The following is a 24,604-nucleotide window of genomic DNA, read 5'->3' on the forward strand; positions in this document are numbered from 1 at the left end:
TTGATAAGATTTTAACGATTCCGACTCCTTATCAATTCCTGCTTATCGATTCGATTCCTTAGCGATTCTCTTATCGATTCTCCCCTCTACAGCCAACTAGGTCTGTGCGTCCTGCACCTCCCCCACACACACACACTCGTTCTAAACAAATTTCTCAAACTGGCTTTGACTGGCTCTGAAATGAGCTAATACCTACCACCTCTAGGCCTCTTCAGGCCTCTGTTTTCAAAACAAAATCTAGTCGGAGATAGAAACTTTCAGTTTCCTTGTGTTCAAGCTTCTATTACTCAACACCAGTAGGACTTACAGGGGTCCTAACAACAGGGGAAATAACTTCAGTGTCACCTTTCAAAAGAGACCATTGACATGCATGTACTCCAAATGGTTCAACAACAGCTTTCAATGTACTTTGGGTACGTTGTTTAGGCGTTTTCAGGCACATTTAACAGGACTATTAAAAGGTTAAACAATTAAAATGCTAAGTTTAATAATGGATTAAAAATCGATATGCTCAGTTAAATAATGGGACACGCGAACGTTTGCTGATAACACACGCTGCCCCGATAACGTGAAATTATCAATAAGTCAAATCAAATGTATTTGTATAGCCCTTTTTACACGCAAGCATGTCACAGAGGGCTTCACATATGCCCATAGAACTGCCCCTCAACCAACCTAAACCCTCAAGGAAGACAAGGAAAAACTCCCAAAAAACTCAACAGGAGAAAAAAATGGAAGAAACCTTGGGAGGAGCAATTCAGAGAGGGATCCCCTCCTCCAGAGACGGTTGGTGAGAGAGAGGAGCAGAACACAGGCTAAACATAGTCATACAGTGTCGATGGGTTTTTAAAACACCAAAATCCATTATTCAACTTTATAGATGTAGGACAGGACCGGGAGACTTGCGACCAGGTCCAGCGTTGGCTGACCGACGACCAGGCAGGTGCTGACAACTCAAACCCCCCACACCACAAGGGATGTGTGTGGGGGGGGACAGAGGGAGGAGAGCAGGGATTAGAGAATGCCAGGAGCAGCTAACAGTTACAGTCATAATAAAATGAGATCCCCACCGGTCAAGTGTGGACTGGTGCAGCAATTTAACAGAGCAAAAAAGGGGAATCTGATGCAACCCCACACACCAAGACAGCGACAGCCCCCCTCATTTGGAACATGAAATCTGTTCCAGGGGAAGAGAACTCTAAAATAAGTTATACTTAAAGAATAAGGATGGAAACAACCCGTCCCCCGTTGCCTCCAAACATACTTACCTTTAACAGTCGTAGAATTGACTAAACAATAACGTTTTTAACCTAATTTTAAATGTCGAAACAGTATCAGACTCCTTAATTGAGACGGGTAATTTGTTCCAGAGAAGAGGTGCTCTATATGAGAACGCCCTACCTCCAGCTGTTTTTTTCTTAATTTTGGGAACCACCAGATAGCCGGCATCTTGAGATCTAAGTGTCCTTGCGGGGCAATAGGGTGCAAGGAGACCGGAGAGGTACAGTGGTGCCAATCCATGCAGAGATTTGTAGGTTAGTAGTAGAACTTTGAAGTCAGCTCTGGCTTGGATAGGGAGCCAGTGTAGAGAGACAAGAGTAGATGTTATGTGATCAAACTTTCTTGTTCTGGTCAATAGTCTAGCAGCAGCATTTTGCACCCGCTGTAAATTTTTTAGGTGGGTAATTCGGAGGCCAGAGAACAACACATTGCAATAGTCCAATCGGGACGTAACAAATGCATGTATTAGTTTTTCGGCATCATCCTTTGAGAGAAATTTTCGTATTTTGGCAATATTACGTAGATGGAAAAATGCAGTTCTGGTAATTTGCTTAATATGGTACTCAAACGAAAGGTTTGGGTCCATTGTGACTCCTAAATTTTTTACTAGCTGGCTTTGAGAGACTTTGACGCCGTCTAGGTCTAAGGTCAGATTGGAAAAATTATTTCTAGATTTTTTAGGACCGAAAATTTGAACCTCGGTTTTATCCGAATTTAGAAGAAGGAAATTTGCAGTCATCCAAGCTCTCAACCTAGAAACACATTTTTCCATAGCATGTGGAAATTCTCCAGACTTTATAGACATATATAGCTGAGTATCATATGCATAACAGTGAAAATTTACCCCAGAGCTTCTAATTATGTTTCCTAAAGGCAGCATATAGAGAGAAAATAACAGAGGGCCTAGAACTGAACCCTGTGGTACTCCGTATTTTACAGTGGAGCTCCTGGATGAGCAGCCATCATAGTGGACATATTGTGATCTATCGGATAGATACGATCTAAACCACTGAAGTGACGTACCAGAAATCCCAACATAGTTCTCCATACGTTCCAAGAGAATCTCATGATCCACCGTGTCAAAAGCTGCACTTAGGTCTAGAAGAACCAGGACAGAGATAGAACCCGCGTCAGAGGCTAACAGTAGATCATTGACTACCTTGGCTAATGCAGTTTCAGTGCTGTGGTGGAGACGAAATCCAGACTGGAGAGGTTCATAAAGCTGATTTGAGGAGAGGTGCTCAGTGAGCTGTTGTGCCACAGCCTTCTCTAAAATTTTGGAGATAAATGGCAAATTTGAAATTGGCCTGTAGTTGCTAAGACAACCTGGATCCAGGTTTGGTTTTTTAAGAAGGGGCTTAATAATAGCTTGTTTGAAATCGTTGGGGACTTGGCCAATTACAATAGATTCATTAATAATACTAAGCATGGGTGGTCCAATAATAGGGAGAAGTTCCCTACAGAGTTTGGCAGGGAGGGGATCGAGAAGGCAGCTAGTGGGTTTCGAGGAGTCTATCAGCTCGATGAACGCTTCCATAGAAATAGGGTTAAAGTGAGTGAGAGCCTCAACATGCAGCATGCTTGGTATAGGGGAAAGTTCAGTGTTGATGGCCACTCCTCCAGGACTAGTCTGTAGTTTGTCCCTTATTGCATACATTTTTTGGTCAAAGAAATCTAAGAAATCATTGGGAGAGAAATCTGAACTAACACAGAGTGTACTTTTCTTAGTGAGATTTGCAACTGTCAAATAGGAACTTAGTGTTGTGTTTGTTCTTACTAATCAACCTAGAGAAATAATCTGATCTGGACCTGATGAGGACTTGCTTGTACTCGATTAGGCTGTCCTTCCAGGCCAGGCGGAAACCCTCCAATTTAGTGGTACGCCACTTATGTTCTAGTTTTCTAGTGGACCTCTTAAGAGTGTGGGTTTCCTCTGAATACCATGGAGCCAGTTTCTTGTCCTTTCTTTTCCTTGGTTTGAGAGGGGCAACAGAGTCTAGGGATAGCTGAAGAACCAAATTCAGATCCCTCGTTTTAGTATTTAATGATTTATTTGGGATGTTAAGGACTTCTAGTGCAGCGGGTAGAATATTTGCCAGTTCCAGAGCTGTGTTTGGGGTTATGCAGCGGCTAGTAGAAATATTCTTAGTGCCTCCAAGGCTCTGGCAGAGGTCCATTTTGAAGGTGACCAGGCAATGGTCTGATAATATAGGATTGTGGGGGTGGACAATGACGTCACTAATCTTGATTCCCCGCATGAGAACTAAATCCAATGTATGCGAGTGAAGATGGGTAGGTTTGGAAACCACCTGAGTGAGACCTGTGGAATACATTAGAGCAGTAAAGGCTTTACTTAAAGGATCTTTTGGGTCATCCACATGAATGTTAAAATCACCCATAATCAAGACGTTATCAGTATATGTCACAAGATCAGCACTAAAATCTGCAAATTCCTCCAGGAAGAGGGAATACGGGCCGGGGGGCCGGTATAGAGTAACTATACAAAATGAGGGAGGGGGGCCAGGAGTAGCAGCATTATTCCTTTTTAAAATAGTTGGTGGTTTCATGCAAATTATTTCAAATGATTTAAAGGTATTTACAGATTTTAGGCTGAGGTTGAAGCTAGCTTTATATATCATAGCAACACCACCACCTTTCTTTGATACACGAGGGATGTGTGAGTACGCAAAATCCGGAGGCGATGCTTCATTCAGGGGGGAATATTCATCAGGTTTTAACCAGGTTCCAGTGAGTCCAATCAAGTCCACGCTGTATTCAGACATTAGATCATTAATCAAAACGGCCTTTGTGGATAGAGATGTCACAGCACTGAATGTCTGATGTTTAGGAGCCCAACATTCCAGTATGGGTTTTTGGCAGCTTTAGTAGATAATTCTTCTGAAAAGGTGGCACTGTCATTAGAAAACTTAGTAGGAAGAGCAACGGGGGAGCAAGGCTGAATACATATTAAATTGGTATAATTCCTAATAATTGAAGCCCGTAATTTGGAAAAAGGGCGGGGGACCGACACCGTCTCAATGGGAAAAATGACATCAGCAACCACACTGGCTACACTACAAGCTAGGCTATCGGGCCCCCAACAGCTCACAACATACCTATCAACAAACCTATCAGACTCTCTAAGAGACTGTGGCCCGGCTTGTTCTAGTGAGTGTCAGGCCTGCTTCAATATTCCTAGACAATAGAAAAGCACCTCTCCAGCTCGGATGGAGCCCGTCACTTTTCAACAAGCCAGGTTTGGCCCAGAAACAAGACCAATTATCTACAAATCCTAAACCCTGTTCTGAGCAGAAGCGAGCCAAGCAGCGGTTAAGAGAGACAAGTCTGCTGTAGATCTCGTCAGTTCCCCTAACAGGTAGTGGGCTATTACTCGATGCCGACTCATCTTTTGAGCAAGGTCACATGCCCGAGCTATATTAACCTTTGTGAGCTCTGACTGCCTCAGCCTAACTTTATTGGTGCCGACATGAATGACAATATTCTCATAACTATCATCAGTGCGTGCGCCATGTGCCTTAGCTTGGGCCTTTGTCTTAGCCCTAGTGCTAGCCAGCACCCTAAGATTAGCTTCTATGTTGGTAGCTCTGGCCTAGTGTTGCTTTCGTCAACGAAAATTATGACTAAATATCGTCGTCAACGAACCTTTATCAAGTGACGAAAACGAGACGAGATGCAACGTAAATGCTGGTCATGTGACGATGACTATAATTAAATGTATAATGCAATATCGTTGACGAATAAAAACGAGACGAAATGTAGTTTACAAAATAAAAACGAGACAAAATGTTATAACGTTATTTCATCTTGTTTAGTCGCGTTATTATTATTAGCTAACTCATGAGGCTGTGCTTAATGTGTCTCATTTTAACGTCAGCTTTAGAAGTTAGCTTTAGAAGTTAGCTACTGAGCTGAAACCGACTGAGAGTCTGAGACAAACATATGCAGGGCTCTCAAGTTTTGAAGACAGGCAAGAGTGACATTTCCCCTCCCCCAGTCCCCCCTCAAAATGTATTAATGAATTGCTTTTTACCTGACATCTTTGAAAGGCAGCAATGATTAATGCATCCATGGCCAGAATATAATGATAAAGTATGACATGATTTTAAAAGTGACCTATAACATCGACTATGCAAACACTTAAATGTATTTAGTGCTAATAAAATTATTAAGCCTATTTTGAAAAATATGTTTATAATGTGACAATATGTCAGTCATCGTGTGATAACAAAAATATGACTAGGCCTAGACTCAGGGGCGATTCTAGGATCAGACCTTTAGGGGTGCTCAGCCCCCAATGACAATGTGACATGAATACAGTGCCTTGCAAAAGTGCAAAAAACCCTTGCTAATAACAGGCATGCAAACAGGTCAAGGGTGAAAAAGGTGAGAAGGATACGGTGAACCCCCGACCCTCTAGGGGTGTCCGGGGGCATGCTCCCCCGGAAGATTTTTTTTTAAATTTGAAAGTTAAACGCATGAATCTGGTACACTTCAAGAGCAAAATTAAGAGGCTAGATCTATGTAGAATCTGTGCTCTTGTAAACAATGTCATGTTCTTTTAACCATAAAGACATTTTTTGTATAGCATTGGTTCCAGAGCCAGTTGTAAAGTTGGGAAGCACGGGTAAAATGCTGTGTTGGCCACGGCCACGAACGTAGGTTATTTTGGTTTCAAAAATGTGAGTAGATTGCATGCCTATAAATCCCTAATTTCACTGGATAACAATTCATACATTTAGGCCTATGTATTATTATGCAAACTAAAGATGTCCCTTTATTCATTAACTTTTTAATTATTATTTTTAGGGGTGCTGAGATTACATTTAGGGCTGCTTGAGCAATAGTGCTATTTTCCCGACTCGGTCTTTCTACGAGTCTTTGGATCATTTTTCACGTGACCTTCATAGGCTCTGTAGTGGTAGCTAGAGGAAACGAACGATTCGTTCATTTCCTGACTCGGTCTTTCTACGAGTCTTTGGATCCTTTTATTATCATGTGACCCGCATTGTATTTTTTAGTAGAGGAAACAGTTTCCTCATTCCCAGTCGCGTGGCCGCTGTAAGACGTGAATGATATTCGCTCAAGTCATCATACTGACTGGTTTTGTTATTTTCACTTTACCTTTACACTTACAGTTTAGTGCAGTGTAAGTGTTTGCCGTGATAATTAAATGCTAGTGTGATAATAAATGACCAAATCATACAAACTGTTAGGATACATTATTTTAATGCAGGAATTTCTTTTAAAATAGTATCTGCTGGTGCACATGTCATGCACTAACCTACATGAGAATATGATACGTGTTTGCAGTGGACGGATACACCAACCCCCCCCTCCCCCCCCTTGAAATGAACAAATGACTCAAAAAAAGATTTGTTCATTTAACTGAACGAGATTCAAATAACCTAATCAGTAAAATGATCCGAACTTCCCATCACTAATAAGTGGCAGGCTCGACTAAGAACTCCAGGGGAGACGCGCTTGATTCCTGCCGGTTCCATAGTGAGAGAGGCGCGGCCAGAGACATTTCGGTTAGGCGCTGCGGCATATTAAATATAAAGTTTTTCCGCGTGAGAAATACGATGTGTGGCGGGAGTGCGTGACAAAAGACCGAAATGAGTGACTGTCACGCTCAATGCGTGACACTTGAGAGCCCTGCGTATGTGACTAGCGTATGTGTGTTTGTTTGTGAGAGAGTGTAAAGTGGGTTACCATGTGTGACTAGTGTGTACTGTGTGTGTGCGTATTTGTATGAGACAGTGTAAAGTGGGTTCTTAGTTCCTACCTGCATGTGTACTAAGCATCCCTTGTTGGCCAAATACTGTAGCTAGTTTTGTCATTCACATAGCAATCACACTGAACTGAATTTGGCATCAACAACATGACTTTGAATACCTTATTCTAGACCAATACATTAAACAAATGGATTTGGCATTAACATGCCTCCTGAGACTACTGCTTTGACTACTTCTGTTTTGATTAAAAAGACACTAAAATACAATTTTAATTGACTTAAACTAGACTAAATGTCATCAGTTTTCGTCGACTAAAATGCTCAGACTTTTAGTCGACTAAAACTAGACTAGACTAAAAAGAGTATGAACATGACTAAAACTAATAAAAACTAAAATGACAGCTTGACACAAAGACTAGACTAAAAACAACACTACTCTGGCCCCAGGTACACAGTAAACTGTCACTGGTTGCTCCAATCTAATGTTACGAGTGATGGAGTCACCGATCACTAATGTCTGAGGAGTCCCACTCCCACCATGCTGCAAAGGTGAAACCGAAAAGAACGTTAATCTCGCAATAAAAAAATTAACGCAGTTAAAATGGGTTTGCGTTAACGCCCTTAATAACGCGTTTAACTGACAGCACTAATAATTATATATTCTTAGTCATGCTGAGCAATTTTAAATGACTGTTCTGCCAAGCAAAGTGTGCTACAGTTTGGGTCACCTTCTGATCTGAATGTTTTTTCTGGATCTGTGCAATAAAACTTGAAGTGAATCCCCATTTTAGTCATGGTTATCTTTCCCTTTTATCTTAAAGCTCAGCATTTAGCCTATCAGTTAATAAATGTGTGTGGTTATAGTGAACATTATTAGCCCACATCAAGTGCAATTAACCATGGCCTTCTTCAGTGTTAATTTTATCCTACAGTTTCAATTGCTGCCATGTTCTTTTTGGAGCTCTTATTCTCAATCTCCTGTTGAGAATATTTGCCATAGGCTACTATCAGAACGGTTTCATACAGCTCATCAAATTAGGCTAATTATCAGTAGACCTAACTGCATATAGTTATGTTAGGTAGATTTGGTAGGCCTACAATTTCCGCATTTTAACGGTCGTAATGGTTTGACAAGTTGTCTACCTTGCCTTGTTAATTGCGGCAACATTGCCCTTTTTGGGAAAAAAAAAAAAAAGTACACTGCTGAAAATAACACCCCTCTGCTGGTTTACGCTTTGCTTTTTGCGACATAACTCCTCTTTCCGACGATCGCCTGATCTGGGCTGCACAGTCTAAGCTTGTTGAGGTCTAGCTTGAATTAGCGTTGCCTGTTAGTGGAACGGAACTTTAGTGGAACGGCTTGAGGCTTAAATATAAGTTGACGTTTACCCAAGTGAGACTTATTCGTGTTAGCGCGACTTGAGTTAGTGACGTTGATGTTTTCTGCATGCTCATTTACAGAAGGAACAAACACATGTGAACTAAACTTTTTAAGCTGTTTTAATTCATTCATATAATTAAATAAAAAATAGGTATTCCTATTTGGGAAATAAATTAGCAGCCTAATATTGTTGCCTCTTTATTTAAGATTCAAAAGTAGTTGTGAAAAAGTTGCTTTTAGTCATTTGGATTTAGTATGGTGTCTTTATGATTGTAATTACTGCCAAATGTATTATACTTTATTCTATCCATCATTTAGCTCTCCAGTTGATTCTGAAGATGAGCTGTCTTCATCAGACTCCTCACGACCTGTGAGGAAAAAGAAGACAGGAAGAGTCAGAGCTGCTCTGTCTCATTTTCTTAGGTTGTACACTCTGTGGAGCTGTGGGTGACATGTAAGGATCATGTCCTGTATCTGTGCTGCGTTTCCTTTCCTGCGTGGACTGGGGTTGGTGTTAGTGTGCTAGACTAATATAAGTCACCTAATTTAGTTATGAGAAGGGTTTCAGTCGTCCTTACAGTGTCGGCAGTGTCAGTAAATGCAACATATTTCTGGAAATGATTCCATAACACATGAGATTGCAACCTTGTTTTCGTATACAATTTGAAAACACATTTTTTAAATACCATGGAACACTTACTCACCAGAGTTTCTTCACAAGATCATTCCGCTTCATCTTTGTCAGGATCTCCACAGTGATATTCAGAGCTCCTTCAAGTGTGTATGTCTCCACCATCTGATCCACTGTGTCTGATTCGTCAGCTTTCTCCAAATTGTTCTTTGAGATGGGATCAAACCCATCCAGAGTTTCCTGCTGCAAGAACCACTTAAACTTCTTCAGCCCCTTTTCCCCTAGCTGCTCCAGAGTTTTCAAAATACGTTCTTGATTATTTTTGGCCATTGTAGATCACTGGAGAGAGTAGATTGAGTGTTGTTTAGTAAATTAAAGTTTAAGTTACAATAGATGTTCTGATGAAATATTATTGCTGAGACAATATTTTTTTATAGATGCAGAGTTGTTGGTCTGGATATCTACCGGATTGCAGGTCCCAGAATGCACCTCCCCCAGACAACTGCTCTGATATAGCAGCAATGGAATGAGAGCCATGTTATCATGGCTGTGTGCTGAAGGTAAAATGTACAGTGCATCCGGAAAGTATTCACAGCGCTTCACTTTTTCCAAATTGTGCTATGTTACAGCCTTATTCCAAAATGTATTCAATTAGAAAATCCTCACACAATACCCCAAAATGAAAAAAGTTTGTTTCATATTCTATTTTTTTAATTTATATAACATGCACATATGTATTCACAGCCTTTGGTCAATACTTTGCTGAAGCACCTTTGGTAGCAGTTACAGCCTAAAGTCTTTTTTGGTATGATGCTACACTGTAAAAAATGTTCGATGCAAACAGTTGTACAAATGAGGAAATACATGTTTGCTCAACATAATGGTTGTGTCAAAAAAAAAAAAATGTTTGGTCAATGATTGCATGATTTTCATTACTTACCTACAAAATGTTCATCAAGAGAACATCTATAATTGTGTTCACCAAACTTTTAGCGTCGCACAAAATAAATTATGTTGGCCGAGCAAGAGGGACCAGCGACAATTGTCTGAGCATGCGCAACGGAGTTCTACTAGGCTTCTGGAATTTTCCTCACAAGTCACAACATCGTTTGGTGAGTGCTTCAAAGATAGATCCCCGTCGATAATCAGCAAATTTAGGGTAAGAATATATTTATTGTCGATTGTATCTATTTTCAACAAAGTTTGAAATATCTATATTGTCAGTACCTGCAGCGATAAGCAGTGCTGGCAAATCACATTTTTAACTATTAGTGTTAGCCTTAGCTAGCATTCCTAAACTGGCACACGGTTAAAGTTGGCCCTAACGGTTAACGCTAGGTAGTTGTGCCTTCGTGTTAGCAGCTATACTCTAAAGCCTCCTTTTGCAAGAGTGCAATAAGATTTCAGTCCGAAAAATAACCAGTAGTGCTAATAAACACGAAAACTAGCGTCACTGTGTCCAATCCCGACCGGTTTTTAGCTAACATTCTGAAAAAATGCCACTTCAAATATTGATAAAAATAATCGTATCACGTTTTCAGCTGATTTAATGATTTCACGTTAAGCTTTAACTTCTTACCTTTCGAGCTAAATATTGTTTAAAAATGTTGAGTTAGCTTAGCCTTTACTAGAGCCGGTCAAAAGACACTGGCGCCGGTAAATTAGCCGTGCGCTACCCTTGTCCAAACCCGACCGCACTTCTAAACACTGGCCGCTGCTGTTTTTCTGGGGATATTAACTTGATCCAGGGTCACCAAACTGACCATCAATGATGTCAACATATCCGGGGACGTAGTTATGTCCTCCACAATACGATATCACGCTTCAACATCTCCAAACTATGCGATAAAATCTCAATTTGACTGTATACCACCACCTGCTGGATGTTTTGTTGAACTCTTCTCAAAGTTTGCTAGCCCCCATCCCTTCCTCCCCTCGACTACAGATCACGTCACACATGATCGTGTATTTTCATTGGCAAGACAAAGTAGTGTTAAGCTAGCATTGAAATACACTCATATGCTAACCCATAGTAGCAGTACGATGACAACACAGACACACTTGTCAGAGTAAAGATCGTCGCCCGAGTGTCGCCGAGTGGTCTTTCGGCCAAAGTAACTTTCCTATATTATTTAGACATGTAAACGTCCATATATGTTCATGAAATTTTACACGTAGATTGTTTGGTATGCCTAAAATAATAGTACTTACACTTTGCTGGCGATAGCAAAAGAAAATGTTGGCAAAAAGACCGGAAACTGAGTGTCCAAACCCCGTTCGGGTTTGGACAATAGTAGTTTACAGCGGTCGGGATTGGACACAGTGACGTTAATAGCTGCTACTGGAGTTTTAAGCCTTTTAACATATTTTTACGAAATCAATTTGCCTCATCAAACCTCCTGTACCCAACTATACTAAGCCTAGAAGAGGCATGATGGCTAGTGCGCCATTGTAAGGTTTAAGAATGCCCTAAAAAATACCTAAGCATGGTTAAATACGGTTGTTCTCTTCACATAAGTATGAGTTATTGATGCATTTGTCTTTGTTTGTATTTCAGGTATTTTTTTCAGGCTTAAAATCAATTGCAGTGCTGCTGTTGTAAAAAAAAATTTAATCAGAAGACATCCTGCTTAAGCACTACAGGCTTCATCACTGGCAAACCGGTAAAGGTTCTTTTCCCTGCATTCATCCAGACTGTGTTTGTATTTTTACAACAACAGGGGCTTTAAAAACTCATTCATGGAGAGCACATCCTAAGATAGAAAGGCCTAGCTCTGCATGCTCTGACCATGCCAGTTTTCAGTGTGCATTATGTGAATTCTTAGATATTTGCTCACTTACGCAATTTCTGAAACATTTAGGAAGACATTTGAAAAACCATGAGCGAGTTCATTGTCCATTCTCCAACTGTGATTTTAGCAGCAACAACAACAGAACTTTCAAAGCTCACAAGTCCAAGAAACACAGAAAACAAACTTTGAATGACCTCTGCACATCTGTTTGTACAATAGGCAGTACAGACAATGAGTTTGACAAAGTCTCGTTTCACAAAGTCTATCAGATCAAGCTGATGACATTCATTCAGATCCTCATGTGTCAGATTCGGACCTTGAGGAATGTGAGCCAGTGCTTGAACACAAACTTGCTGCCTTATTCTTGTGTATGCAGTCACAGTTACATGTATCCAAAAGCAAAACAATTTTGACATAATTGAACCTATTGAATATGTGTTCAATAGGGTACAAAATCACACATTTGTTTATGTTCCTCTTTTGAAGACTTTGAAGTCTTTGTTGGAGCAACCTGACGTTCTTGAGAAGACGTTTACCATAAAGGAGAGTATACCAGGATTATACACCTCCCCTTTTGATGGTCAGTATTTCAAAGTTAACAAGCTTGTTAATGGTCAAGATTTCAGACTTTCACTTGGGTTTTATATTGATGATTTTGAAATTGCCAATCCATTGGGAACTTCTAGAAAGAAGCATAAAATTACAGCAGTCTATTGGGTCATTTTGAATTGGGAATCACAGTACAGATCGAGTCTCCACTCTATCCAATTGGCGCTGCTTGGGAAAAGTTCTGAAGTGAAAGTGTATGGTTATGAATCATTTTTTGAGCCACTTTTACGTGACTTGAAGAGCCTAGAGCATGAAGGCTTGAATGTTGAACAGATGGGTGAGAATGTCAGGGGAACTGTGCTTAATGTGTCTGCAGACAATCTTGGCGTGCATGGACTTGCAGGGTTTCAGGAAAGTTTTCGTGTTGAAAAATTCTGCAGATTTTGCTTAGCATCTTTGAAAGACATTCAGACCACAGAAGTTAGGCAGGGACTCTTTCCTCTCCGAAGTCCTGAGCAACATGATCAATGCATTGCTGAGTTGAAGAGCAATGAGTTGTTAACAAATGTGCATGGTGTGAAAGCTGAATGTGTTCTTCAGAAACACCTATCTTTCTTTCATGTCATTACTGGTTTTCCTCCAGATGTTTTACACAATCTGGTAATACCTAGGGAATTGGCTCTGTGTCTGCAGAAATTGATTGGTGCCAAGTACTTTACCTTTGAGCAGCTCAATAACATTACCCAATCATTTCAATACTCATATTCAGATAAAGTGAATCGCCCTCAAAGAATTCCAAAGACCTTTTACTTGAAAAAAACAGTTGGAGGAAATGCACATGAAAATTGGGCCTTAATTAGACTGCTCCCTCTCATGGTAGGTGGTATGGTGCCTGAGGATGAAAAAGCATGGCAACTTTTAATGGACTTAAAAGACATTGTGGAATTAGTGGTTAGTTCAAAGCTATCAGAAGAATCTCTCTGTTATCTAGAGAGTAAAATTTCTGATCATCGCCAGTTGTTCACTGATGTTTTTCCCAATGAGAGGTTTCTACCTAAACATCATTTCCTTGAGCATTACCCAAACTTGATCCGTTGTTTTGGACCTTTGGCTGATCTGTGGACAATGCGGTATGAGGCGAAGCATAGCTTCTTCAAGAGGGTGGTGCACGACACCCGCAATTTCAAAAATCCTCTCAAAACGTTGGCAAGTAGGCATCAATCAATGATTGCTTTAGCTTTGGACTCTCAAAATTTCTTCAAAGCACCATTGCATGTTGAAAAATTGAAAGTGGTCAAAATGTCGGCTGTTGAACCGCAGCTGCGGACAGCTGTTGAGAACAAATCTGAGTTCCTTGTCCCTGGCATCCAGTGCAACATTGCTTGGGACTTTGTATAGGAAAGAAATGATTCTACCAGTTGGACTTAGTGATGGCTTTCCAGAGTTTGGTCGAATTCACAGTATTCTGGTTGTTGGTACAGAGGTCTCATTCATAGTGAAACAACTGTCTTTGTGGTACTCTGAACATTTTAGAGCATATGAAATAGTTGGAAGTACTTCCTGCAATGTAGCCATTGTCAACCCACAAGATCTCATTGATTTCTACCCTCTGGCATCATACAATGTAGGTGGAAAGATAATGGTGTCTGCAAAGAGATTTTTACTTTGCTAATATTGCATTTCTTCTCAATTTTCTTTCCCAGGAAACAATGTTACTTCGGGTTATTCTCTCACCTGACAACATCAGGAAGCTATCAATACCCACACCATCATCAATTGAGGAACTCTCTGCAGTTCTCTGTGAAAAACTGCAGATAGTGGAAAGTTTTGTTATCCAATATGAAGACCCTGACTTCAACAATGAACTTTGTACTTTACATGACATAACCGAGCTTCCAAACAACAAGGCTACTTTGAGGATCCACTGGGAAGTATTTTTAAGCCCAGTGGTGGACGATGCTCACCTTTCAGATTTCACTGTGGATACAGCAAGCATGACATCCACTCAGTCGTCAGCTTCTTCACCCCATTCAGTTTTTCCTCTTTCTCCGTCTAGATTAGAGCAGTGGCCAAGCACGTTTCCAGTGCCTTCATTTTCATATGATGTAGAGTTGAGGCTTAAAAAAGCTAATGAGGATCTTCAAGAAAATGGAACAAGCCTGATTGTTCCAAGAGACATGAAAATTAATATCTTGGACAAATTGGCTGAAACTGTGTACTCTTACAAAGCCTACCCAAAGGACTCTGAAATAGAGAAGGTTGCATCTGCTTTGGTAGAAAAACACCCATGTCTCAAAGACCCAGGATCTGACAGGATGGGATGTGAAGCATGGAAAATGAGCCTGAAATTTAAAATGGCTAATTATCGTCAGAAACTCTGCAATGCAGGATGCAGTGAGATGGTTGTGAATACCCACTCAAGACAAGGTTCATCTCGAGGATCTCTCAAGCGACCCAAAAGATCTGAACTCAACTTTATTCCCGACCATCCTGTTGGTTTGGATGAACAAGAATTGGAGAAGGAAAGGTCATCGATGGAGGAAGAAGTGAAAAAAAGAAATTTGAGCTTGACTGTTTTGAATACAAAGATGGAGACAACATTTTCCTTGAGGAGAAAGGAAATTATGCAGGATCAGCCGCTGGTGTCAACAATCAAGCAAAGATGGCCTGGACTGTTTTTTGAGGAGGAGGTAAGTCATTATTTTCTCTGTCATCATTGGAATTGAATGTCTTAATCATTTGCTTTTACTAGTTTGCTTATTCAGAATCTCTCATTACCCACAGGTTTGTGCTGAATTCTACCGCATCAACCGTATTGACCTGAAGTCAACATTCCTGACATTGTTGGACAATCACACCCAGGGGTTTCTGAAGATGTACAGAGCCAAAGCAAGACAGGGAAGGTGGAACGACTTGGATGAACTTCTTGAGAAACTGGATGCCCAGGTATTAAGCTGTTGTGCATACATTTTCTCCTATCGTAAAGCTCTGCTTGACCAGCACCTACATACACTTTTGTGCAAAATTGACTAATTTCACCAATGGTTCATCTTGACCAGCCTCATTACTGGAGTAGCAGCCTTAAGCGTGAGTATGCGATATGAGCGGCACTACTTTTCTCAATGGTTTCTGGCAAATTTGACTATGAGGAACAAAACTACGGTGCTGTAATTTGCTGTAACCCAAGCGAAAATTTAGATTTTGCCACACCCTTTAGTGTGCAAAATCTCAATTTCCGCTCGAGTTACAGCAAATGCCGTCCATATCGCGTACTCAACCTTAAGGCTGCTACTGGAGTACATGAAAGTCACCTGATATGCTTTTGGTCAGTATGGTATATGGTCAATATTGGTCAAAAAACAGCCAACAGGACTGTTAGAAAACCACTCTCAGTATCTAACTTAAGTAGACTCTGGGAAAGTTATTACAACAGTCTTAAGGGATCTGCATACTTACTGCATACTTAGCACTTGTTAGCTGATTTTCCCTCGCAGATTGTAATCTTAATGCATTTCAGGTAACTATTTCATATGCGTTACCTCTTTGTGAATAAGGTGACTTAATAATGTCTTATTGTTGACCTGTCTTTTTGACAGACCACAGATCTAACCACTTTTAGAAGGTCTGCTGTTCTCCGTGGTCTTTCCCTGTACTTGAGAGAGCCAGCATCAATTTCAAAGACTATTAAGGTAATTCATTTTAGTAACTTTATGGTATTACTGTTTGAGATGCAGTAATGATTGCATAAGACATTATGCTTTCAGTCTGACACTGTCATTTATTGTGTTTCACAGGATACTGAGGCACTGAGACCACACACAAAGGCCATGAAAATGGGGATCCTGGAAGTGACAGGCAGCTCTACCAACTCAGCAAATCCCAAAGTGGTCGATGTGGCTGTAATATTGGAGGAGGAAGTTGTCATTGACAATCTGTGAGACTTAACAAATGCCCTCATGATCCTCTTCGGTCTGCTTTTTGCACTAAATATGGAGTACCCTAAGGACTTAAAGTACACATTCGAGGCAGTCCAGAATATTATCTTAAACATGGGAGAAAAGTGCACAGCAAGGATCCAGTCCTTGAAGAATACGTTATTACTAAATGAGTAAATGTTTGGTTTAATGGTCGTTACATGTTAGTTCCAGTCATTGAGTTATCAAAGGTTTCATGCAAATGTTTGTTAAATTCAACAACAAAAAGTCAGATTTTTTTTTTGTAACTGTAAAAGTAATTTTGATTGTGTTTTTGTTGAAAACAATGTGGGGAGCAGTTTATTTCCGAGTAATTTGAAATGTTTTCAACGATATCTGAGTTTATGCTGATATTTGATTTAAATGAAAATAAATCAAATGTACTTGATCAGAGCATAGTGTGTAATGATGTTACTGTAAAAGTAATTTTGATTGTGTTTTTGTTGAAAACAATGTGGGGAGCAGTTTATTTCCGAGTAATTTGAAATTTGTTCAACGATATCTGAGTTTATGCTGATATTTGATTTGTAAATGAAAATAAATCAAATGTACTTGATCAGAGCAGTGTGTAATTAATTTCAAATAGTGAAAAATATTCTCTTTGGCCAACATTAAAATATTTAATTAATGCAACATTTTATTTAAATTTGAGTCTGCTTGTTGGCCCAACAAGCAATGTTTAGTCAACAGAGAATATTTAATTGACACAACATTCTATTTTAAGTTCAGTCTACATGCAGGGGTAGTCAGCACAACTAAAAAAAGTTTGTTTCCGCAACTTAAATTGGGCCAACTTAAAATTTTAGGTGCAACCGGTCACTAGAAATGTTTGAGTTGGGGAGGCTTTTTTTTTTTTACAGTGTACAGGCTTGGCACACCTATTTTTAGGCAGTTTCTCCCATTCTTCTTTGCAGGACCTCTCAAGCTCCATCAGGTTGGAGGGGGAGCATAGGTGCACAGACATTGTCATATCTCCAGAGATGTTCAATCTCTCTGTTCCTTTTATCCAGAACAGAGATGATCCTGACTGAACCATGAACAGGTCATTATCTCTATGTTCCTTTCAGCCAGAACAGTGCAGGGGTCTCATAGGGACCAACCACCTGTTTCTATCCATTTATTTTTCTTACCTTCTCTTTCTCTCTGTCTGTCTCTCACTACACATTCCATTCTTTCCTGTCTGGGTACTCATTTAATGTATGAGGAATAGTTGTTTGTAACTGACACTTGCTTTAGCAGCAGATAACATTATTGTTCCTACCTTCTTTCCTCTCTGACAGTAACCATAGTTACTGTGATAACTGAATAACATTCTGTGTTGCCAACCTCTGTGTTCTGTTTAAACTATGTAATGAATGAGGAAACACTTGTAGTTTAGACAGGCAACACCAGCAGTTATAGCTCCAGAAGTACCGGATACTTGGCTAGTTTGGGATTTGAAAAAGTAACTTTGCTTTGAGTATATGTCTAGCTAAGATAGATGTTGATGTAGACAGTCATATTGACTATAACACCTATTCCTTCCAGAAACATGACCTGACCCCTCATAAATATAATCATGCTCAACTCTGTGCTGGATATTTCTCACAATGATACTTAATAAAAATGAACCATTCAGCGGTGTACAAAGAAAAGCATAATAGGGTAACTAAAACACACTATCTAAGCTAAACTTTACCATACGCTGCCAGTGCTAGCTAGTTCAATCTACTGTAAAACCTTTACTGCCAGTGCTAGCTCGTTCAAACTACTGTCTGGAGGTGCTCCAAATAATATATAGAAGCCACATTTATCATAATGACATTTTGTATTTATCCATAGTTCTTAAAGAATATCAATTTTTCCTGCCAATTATCACCTCCCCTCCTCTCTCTCCACTTTATAGTTTAGTCTGGTTCTCGTCTATCTGATTTAGATGCCCATGTCTACATTTCAGTCCTGTGCTACTACAGGGCTCTGTAGAAACTAGGGCTGCAACAACGAATCGATTAAAATCGATTATTAAAAGCCTTGGCAACAAATTTCATTATCGATTCGTAAAAAAAAAGTTTAGTTCAGCGCGGAGCGGAGGTAGAGGAAAGGCCATTGGAGAGACGTTGTTGAGTAACGTTGTTCTGAAACACATGGCGGAGGCAGAGAAATCAGTACGACCCAAGTCATCCAAGGTGTGGGAGCATTTAACACTAAATACATCGAAACAGTGTGTTAATTGACCGAGGTGAAGTTAGTTTCATATTCGACATTTGTCTCACATTCGGAAGACGCTACTTTGTAGTGATGGGTCGTTCGCGAACGATCCGGCTCTAAGAGCCGGCTCTTGAAGGTGAACGTCGGGAGCTGGCTCGCATATCTGAAGAGCCGACTCTATTTTTAATAGATTAATACAGCCTATAAAAACTAAATGATTATGAAATAATGAATTTTAATTGTATTTAAAATAATTGACTAATTCAAAGAACAACAAAAAAATACTTGTAGGCTTAAAGGCGCACACGATCATCCTCACATTCTGTTCCTGTCAATCCTGCATGAGGGAGGGCCGAGCCAACTCACACAGTCAGAGAGTAGTCAAAACTCGGAGGAGAGCCATGACAAATCAATGCATTTTTAAAGATATGTGGTTACGGTCGAGTATGATTTCATTTCATAATTTAATTGGGTGTGCTTTGCCTTCAGCAAGGGCACAACCTTTGTTCTCTCACATATATATTTTTATTATTATTATTTTTATTTCTTTTTGCCCCCCTAAAACTCAGTCAATATTTGGCCTACATAGACAACCTAGGTGTCAAAAGTTTCGTCTTGGTAGCGATTGAGTTGCTTCTATTGGGATTTACGTTCCGTTGCATGGTTTAGGCTCAAGTTAAGTTTTTGTGGCGAAAAGTGAAGCTAACGGTGGCTAATTTGCTAGCCACAGTCACTGACGTTACTAACGTCACTAACGTCACGAAAACACGCGTGACTACCTTTGGCAGAACATTCGTTTCGCATCTGTTAACTTGGGGGATAGCTAGGCTAACTATAGCTTTACTGCAAGGCAGCTGCAGAAACGCCACAAGCAAAGAGGCCAGGGTGATAACTATTTACTCATTTTACTTTGTGATATGACACACAATTGTCATGTGTAATGTACAGTATAAGCTGATATTATTAAGGAAGTACATCTACTTTCGGAAACAGTAGTCTACTATTTCACTGAAGTATTAGCATCACGACATTAGCCTCTGTTGCCCGGGCAACACATACTACAGTGGTCTATGATGCATCTGTTTTCAATCGTTAAAATAAACATTCCTCACAAATACATTTTTGTTGTAGGATTTATTATGACATTAGATTACAAGTAAACGATTTGTTGGTGAAATTATCATTACCTGTGGTTTCAAACCAGTGCAGTTCACAGCAACGCTGTAGCCTACGCGAGACACTACAAAAACATCGACACAGCTGTAGGAAGTCAAACGGCTACAGAACATGTTCGGCACTCCCCTTACTTAAATCAAAAGTCTAACTACTAACCTGAACTTCATTGCCACAGCCTAAACTTTGTCAATCTGTTCATGAAAATAATTCATTTCAGCCTAAACCGTACAACGGAACGTTAAATCCAATTCAACCAACGCAATCGCTACCAAGACGAACACAGCAGTAGTCTACTGTACCGTAGTAGTACAATTTACCGGGGCTTCTCCACACAGGGCTATATCGCATTTTGCGTTGTTACTGACAATGATCGCTACCAGTGAGCTTTTTATGAATGAGCGATTTTCCACTAAATAAATGTCAAGCTGATTTACGTTTTGGGGGCCATATTTTCAGTTAGCAGATGGTACTGTTTGAATCGCGATTCCATCTTCTACTGCCGGTAACGTCGTAGAATAATCTTCAAAGGGGGTTCTTTATTAATGAATGAATGCAATGAGTAGGCTAAATGCCTGAAAATATCACGAGAAAGGAAAAACACAAAAGGACGTTGAAGTCATAGAGATTAGGTCAATTTTTACACCGGTCTGCCAAATGTATTCGTTTTGATTCAACGATGAGGCTGCCTCTTGCAGGGGAAATGAGAAGACATCATATTTCATTCTACACTTCACTCGTATTTTGAGTTGTAAATGAGCAGCAAAAAAAAGATAATCTATGTAATCTTTATAAATAATAAGTAGGCCCTATGCATTTTTATATAAAATATACAGACCCCTGTGCAACCGACGCATGCAAGCACACCCTACAATTTCCCCAGAAATTGTACCCTCTCTAGTTGGGTGTGCTTTGCCTTCGGCAAGGGCACAACCTTTGTTCTCTCACATATATATTATTATTATTTCTTTTTGCCCCCCTAAAACTCAGTCAATATTTGGCCTACATAGACAACCTAGGTGTCAAAAGTTTCGTCTTGGTAGCGATTGAGTTGCTTCTATTGGGATTTACGTTCCGTTGCATGGTTTAAGTGAAAATTAAGTTTTTGTGGCGAAAAGTGAAGCTAACGGTGGCTAACTTGCTAGCCACAGTCAATGACGCTACTTACGTCACTAACGTCACGAAAACTCGCGTGACTACCTCTAGCAGAACATTAGTTTAGCAGCTCGTTAACTTCTGGGAGATAGATAAGCTAACTGCTTTACTGCAAGGGAGTTGCAGAAACGCCACAAGCAAAGAGGCCAGGGTGATAAATATTTACTAATTTTACTTTGTGATATGACACACATTTGTGACGTGTAATGTACAATATAAGCTGATTTTATTAAGGAAATACATCTACTTTCGGAAACAGTAGTCTACTATGTCACTGACGCATTAGCATCATGACATTAGCCTCTGTTGGCCGGGCAACACATACTACAGTGGTCTATGATGCATCTGTTTTCAATTAAAATAAACATTCCTCACAAATACATTTTCGTTGTAGGATTTATTATGACATTACATTACAAGTAAACGATTTGTGGGTGAAATTATCATTATCTGTGGTTTCAAAGCAGTGTTGCTCACTGCAACGCTGTAGCCTACGCGAGACACTACAAAAACATCTACACAGCTGTAGGAAGTCAAACGGCGACAGAACATGTTCGGCACTCCCCTTACTTAAATCAAAATGCTATCTAACTACTAACCTTAACTTCATTGCCACAGCCTAAACTTTGTCAATTTGTTCATGAAAATAATTAATTTCAGCCTAAACCGTACAACGGAACGTTAAATCAAATTCAACCAACGCAATCGCTACCAAGACGAACACAGCAGTAGTGTACTGTACAATTTACCGGGGCTTATTTACGTTTTTGGGGGCATATTTTCAGTTAGCAGATGGTACTGTTTGAATCGCGATTCCATCTTCTACTGCCGGTAACGTCGTAGAATAATCTTCAAAGGGGGTTCTTTATTCATGAATGAATGCAATATGAGTAGGGTAAATGCCTTAAAATATCACGAGAAGGGAAAACTTAAAAGGACGTTTTAAGTCATAGAGATTAGGTCAATTTTTACACCGGTCTGCCAAATTTATTCGTTTTGATTCAACGATGAGGCTGCCTCTTGCAGGGGAAATGAGAAGACATCTATTTCATTCTACACTTCACTCAGTTACTATTTTCAGTTGTAAATGAGCAGCAAAAAAAATATTTTAAATCTATGTAATCTTTATGAATAATAAGTATGCATTTTTATATAAAATATACAGAAATATCAGTTGTAAAAATGTCATCCAAAAACGGACCCCTGTGCAACCGACGCAAGCAAGCACACCCTACAATTTCCCCAGAAATTGTACCCTCTCTAGTTCAAATTGTTTTCACACCCATCATAGTCAAATTCATAGTTAAAACATGTATTTTTTAAAGAGCCGTTCGGGAGCCAAAAGAGCCGGCTCTTTTTGGTGAGCTGAGCTATACGAGCCGGCTCACGAAAAAGAGCCGGAATGCCCATCACTACTACTTTGCAGAATTGCGTTAGGGACCGGGTGGAAACAACCCATACCATTTTGAAAAATGTATGTATAATATTTTTAGGAATATAAAACCTCAAACAGACACCAGAGTATCTTAACAATGTCTGGTATACTTCCACAGCCTTTACTTTTTCAATGAAGTTTCAAATAAAATGATAGAAAATCACTAATCTTTGAAAATAGCTTAATCCTCGCAAATCTTAACTTTCTTCAAAATTGTGTAAAAAATCTTAAATATACACCAGATTATTCTAATAAAGTCTGGCCTACTTCCACAACCTTTCAATTTTCAATAAAGTTTTAAACAAAACTCAAATAAATTGCTCATCTTGGAAAATAGCATTAAATCCATTCTAATATTAATAACTTTTTCAAAATTGTGTGCCTGTTTGTGCACATTCTGAAGATTTTTTGCACTGTGAATTTGCACTGTCAGTTCTGTTTTTGAATAAAGGGTTGGAAATTAATGCTTTTTTGTTTTTGTTTTTTTATCCGATTCATCGATTAATCAAAAAAAGAATCGACAGATTAATCGATTATTAAAATAATCGTTAGTTGCAGCCCTAGTAGAAACCATGTCATGTATGAGGAAATGTAGTTTTTCACTTGACGCTGCCAATAGAAATTATGGGTGTTCGGTGGAGCTGTTGGTCCCAAGACTTCAAAGAATGAGTTTGTGAATATGACATGATATATGATGTACAGTCACCCCAAATCATTTCATAAATATGCATTCTAATCCTCTCACATGATCATCACTGCACTGTGTTCTGTACTGTAACTCTGGATGTTTGACCTCCCTCAACTGCAGCCTATATCACCTGCCCTGCCCTCCTCTCTCTGCCCTGTCTCTGATCCAGGGTCTCTCTCATGCTCGGGATACTCTTGCACAGTACAAATGAAACATTCACCAATGCACAGAGGCACACGTGGAACAGGTTTACACTATATGGTGTATTGAATGAAAGTTTATTTCATCATGGGTTGTCCTGGGCTTACTGTCTCTTTGACCCACAATAAACCCACTCTATAGAGGTACTTTAAGTGGTATATAGAAATATAATAAAATGAATACCCTATAACTTGTGAATAAACAACATTGTACTGACCTTTATAAAACTATTTCAGCCTCCTCTTTGTGCTCCACCTGGTTCTGTTTGTCTGACAGTAATGCTGACAGTCTGATCACCTGTAGTGCTTTTCTATACTCATCTGACCCCCACCCTTGCAGACTCCTGTTGGTATTATTACTGTTCATGGAACATACACCTGTCACACCCACATACAATCATCCACACATACTTCTATTTGGACCAGTGGATCCTGTTTGGAGTCTCATTACTGAAAGTAACTTATCTCAGCATCCTGTACATGCACATACACACGCAAACAATCAGAGTACATACATCAGTCAATCGTTTATTAAGTTGTATTTATTTTTAATATCTAGGGGGTATAAACATTCCCTGGCTGAGGGATGCAACCACTTGTATGGTAATGCTAAAGCAGGGAGTACTTTAGGTAAGAATCAAAGCAAACACTGAATTAATAGACTCTCCAACAGAATAGCATGTATACATATTTGTGTGCACAACTGTGCCTTGAACAGCGACAATATGTAGAGCAGGGGTGTTTATTATTGAGGCAGCATTGCTGGGGTTATGTTCTAACATTGGCTGGCTAGAGTGTGTGATGCTGCCTGACTAAAGTAGGACGTAAACCCCGAATAGAAGGCAACTGTACTGCAGAACAAGATAGGCAAGAGATGGAGGAAAAGGTTCTGCAGAGACAGAGAAAAAGACAGAGGAAGAGAGAGGAGAGAGAAGAATGGGAGAGAGGGAGAGAAAAACACAAAGTGGGGAGAGAGAAAGACAAAAAGGGCTAGAGAAAAGGGGGGAAAGAGAAAGGAAGAGAGAGATAAATAGGAGAAAGATAAAGAGACAGAGATAAAGACAGACTCTGTGACATTCATTGTAAGGTTCTGCAGAAAGGACAGAGGCTCTATCTTGGAAGATGCCATTAGTTTTATTTAGATTTGCTTCATGTATAAATTATTAAATGTTTACAAAAAATATTCTCTCTTTTTTGGAACTGATATTTGGAACCAACGTATTCATGGTAAAAACGGATATTAATCTCTTCTTTCTGAGAACCAGCCAGTCACTCCTCAACTGTACACATTAACCCTGTCCATATTTGATGTCTACCAGTCTGTCAGCCTCTGTTGTGTAGAAACCATGTCATGAATGAGGAAATGCAGTTGTTGTGAACTTGTCCCTCCCTGTAACAGACGA

General features: G+C 39.7%; 1 protein-coding gene and 1 long non-coding RNA gene across 2 annotated transcripts; both read right to left on the reverse strand.

Annotated features, from left to right (window-relative positions):
- Positions 1 to 3,005: 3,005 nt before the first annotated feature.
- LOC134037569 (uncharacterized) lies at positions 3,006 to 4,109 on the reverse strand. The gene has a single exon (XM_062482971.1). The coding sequence runs from the start codon at positions 4,062 to 4,064 to the stop codon at positions 3,006 to 3,008; it is 1,059 nt and encodes a 352-aa protein (XP_062338955.1). The 5' UTR covers positions 4,065 to 4,109.
- A 4,238-nt stretch (positions 4,110 to 8,347) lies between these two features.
- On the reverse strand, positions 8,348 to 23,534 carry LOC134011317 (uncharacterized). The gene is made up of 4 exons (XR_009928413.1): positions 23,420 to 23,534; positions 9,122 to 9,387; positions 8,505 to 8,785; positions 8,348 to 8,454 (listed from the first exon to the last, which is right to left on the reverse strand). It is a non-coding gene; the product is annotated as an uncharacterized LOC134011317 (long non-coding RNA).
- Positions 23,535 to 24,604: the final 1,070 nt, after the last annotated feature.

The sequence above is a fragment of the Osmerus eperlanus genome, chromosome 1 (assembly GCF_963692335.1).
Source record: "Osmerus eperlanus chromosome 1, fOsmEpe2.1, whole genome shotgun sequence".
Lineage (NCBI taxonomy): Eukaryota > Metazoa > Chordata > Actinopteri > Osmeriformes > Osmeridae > Osmerus > Osmerus eperlanus.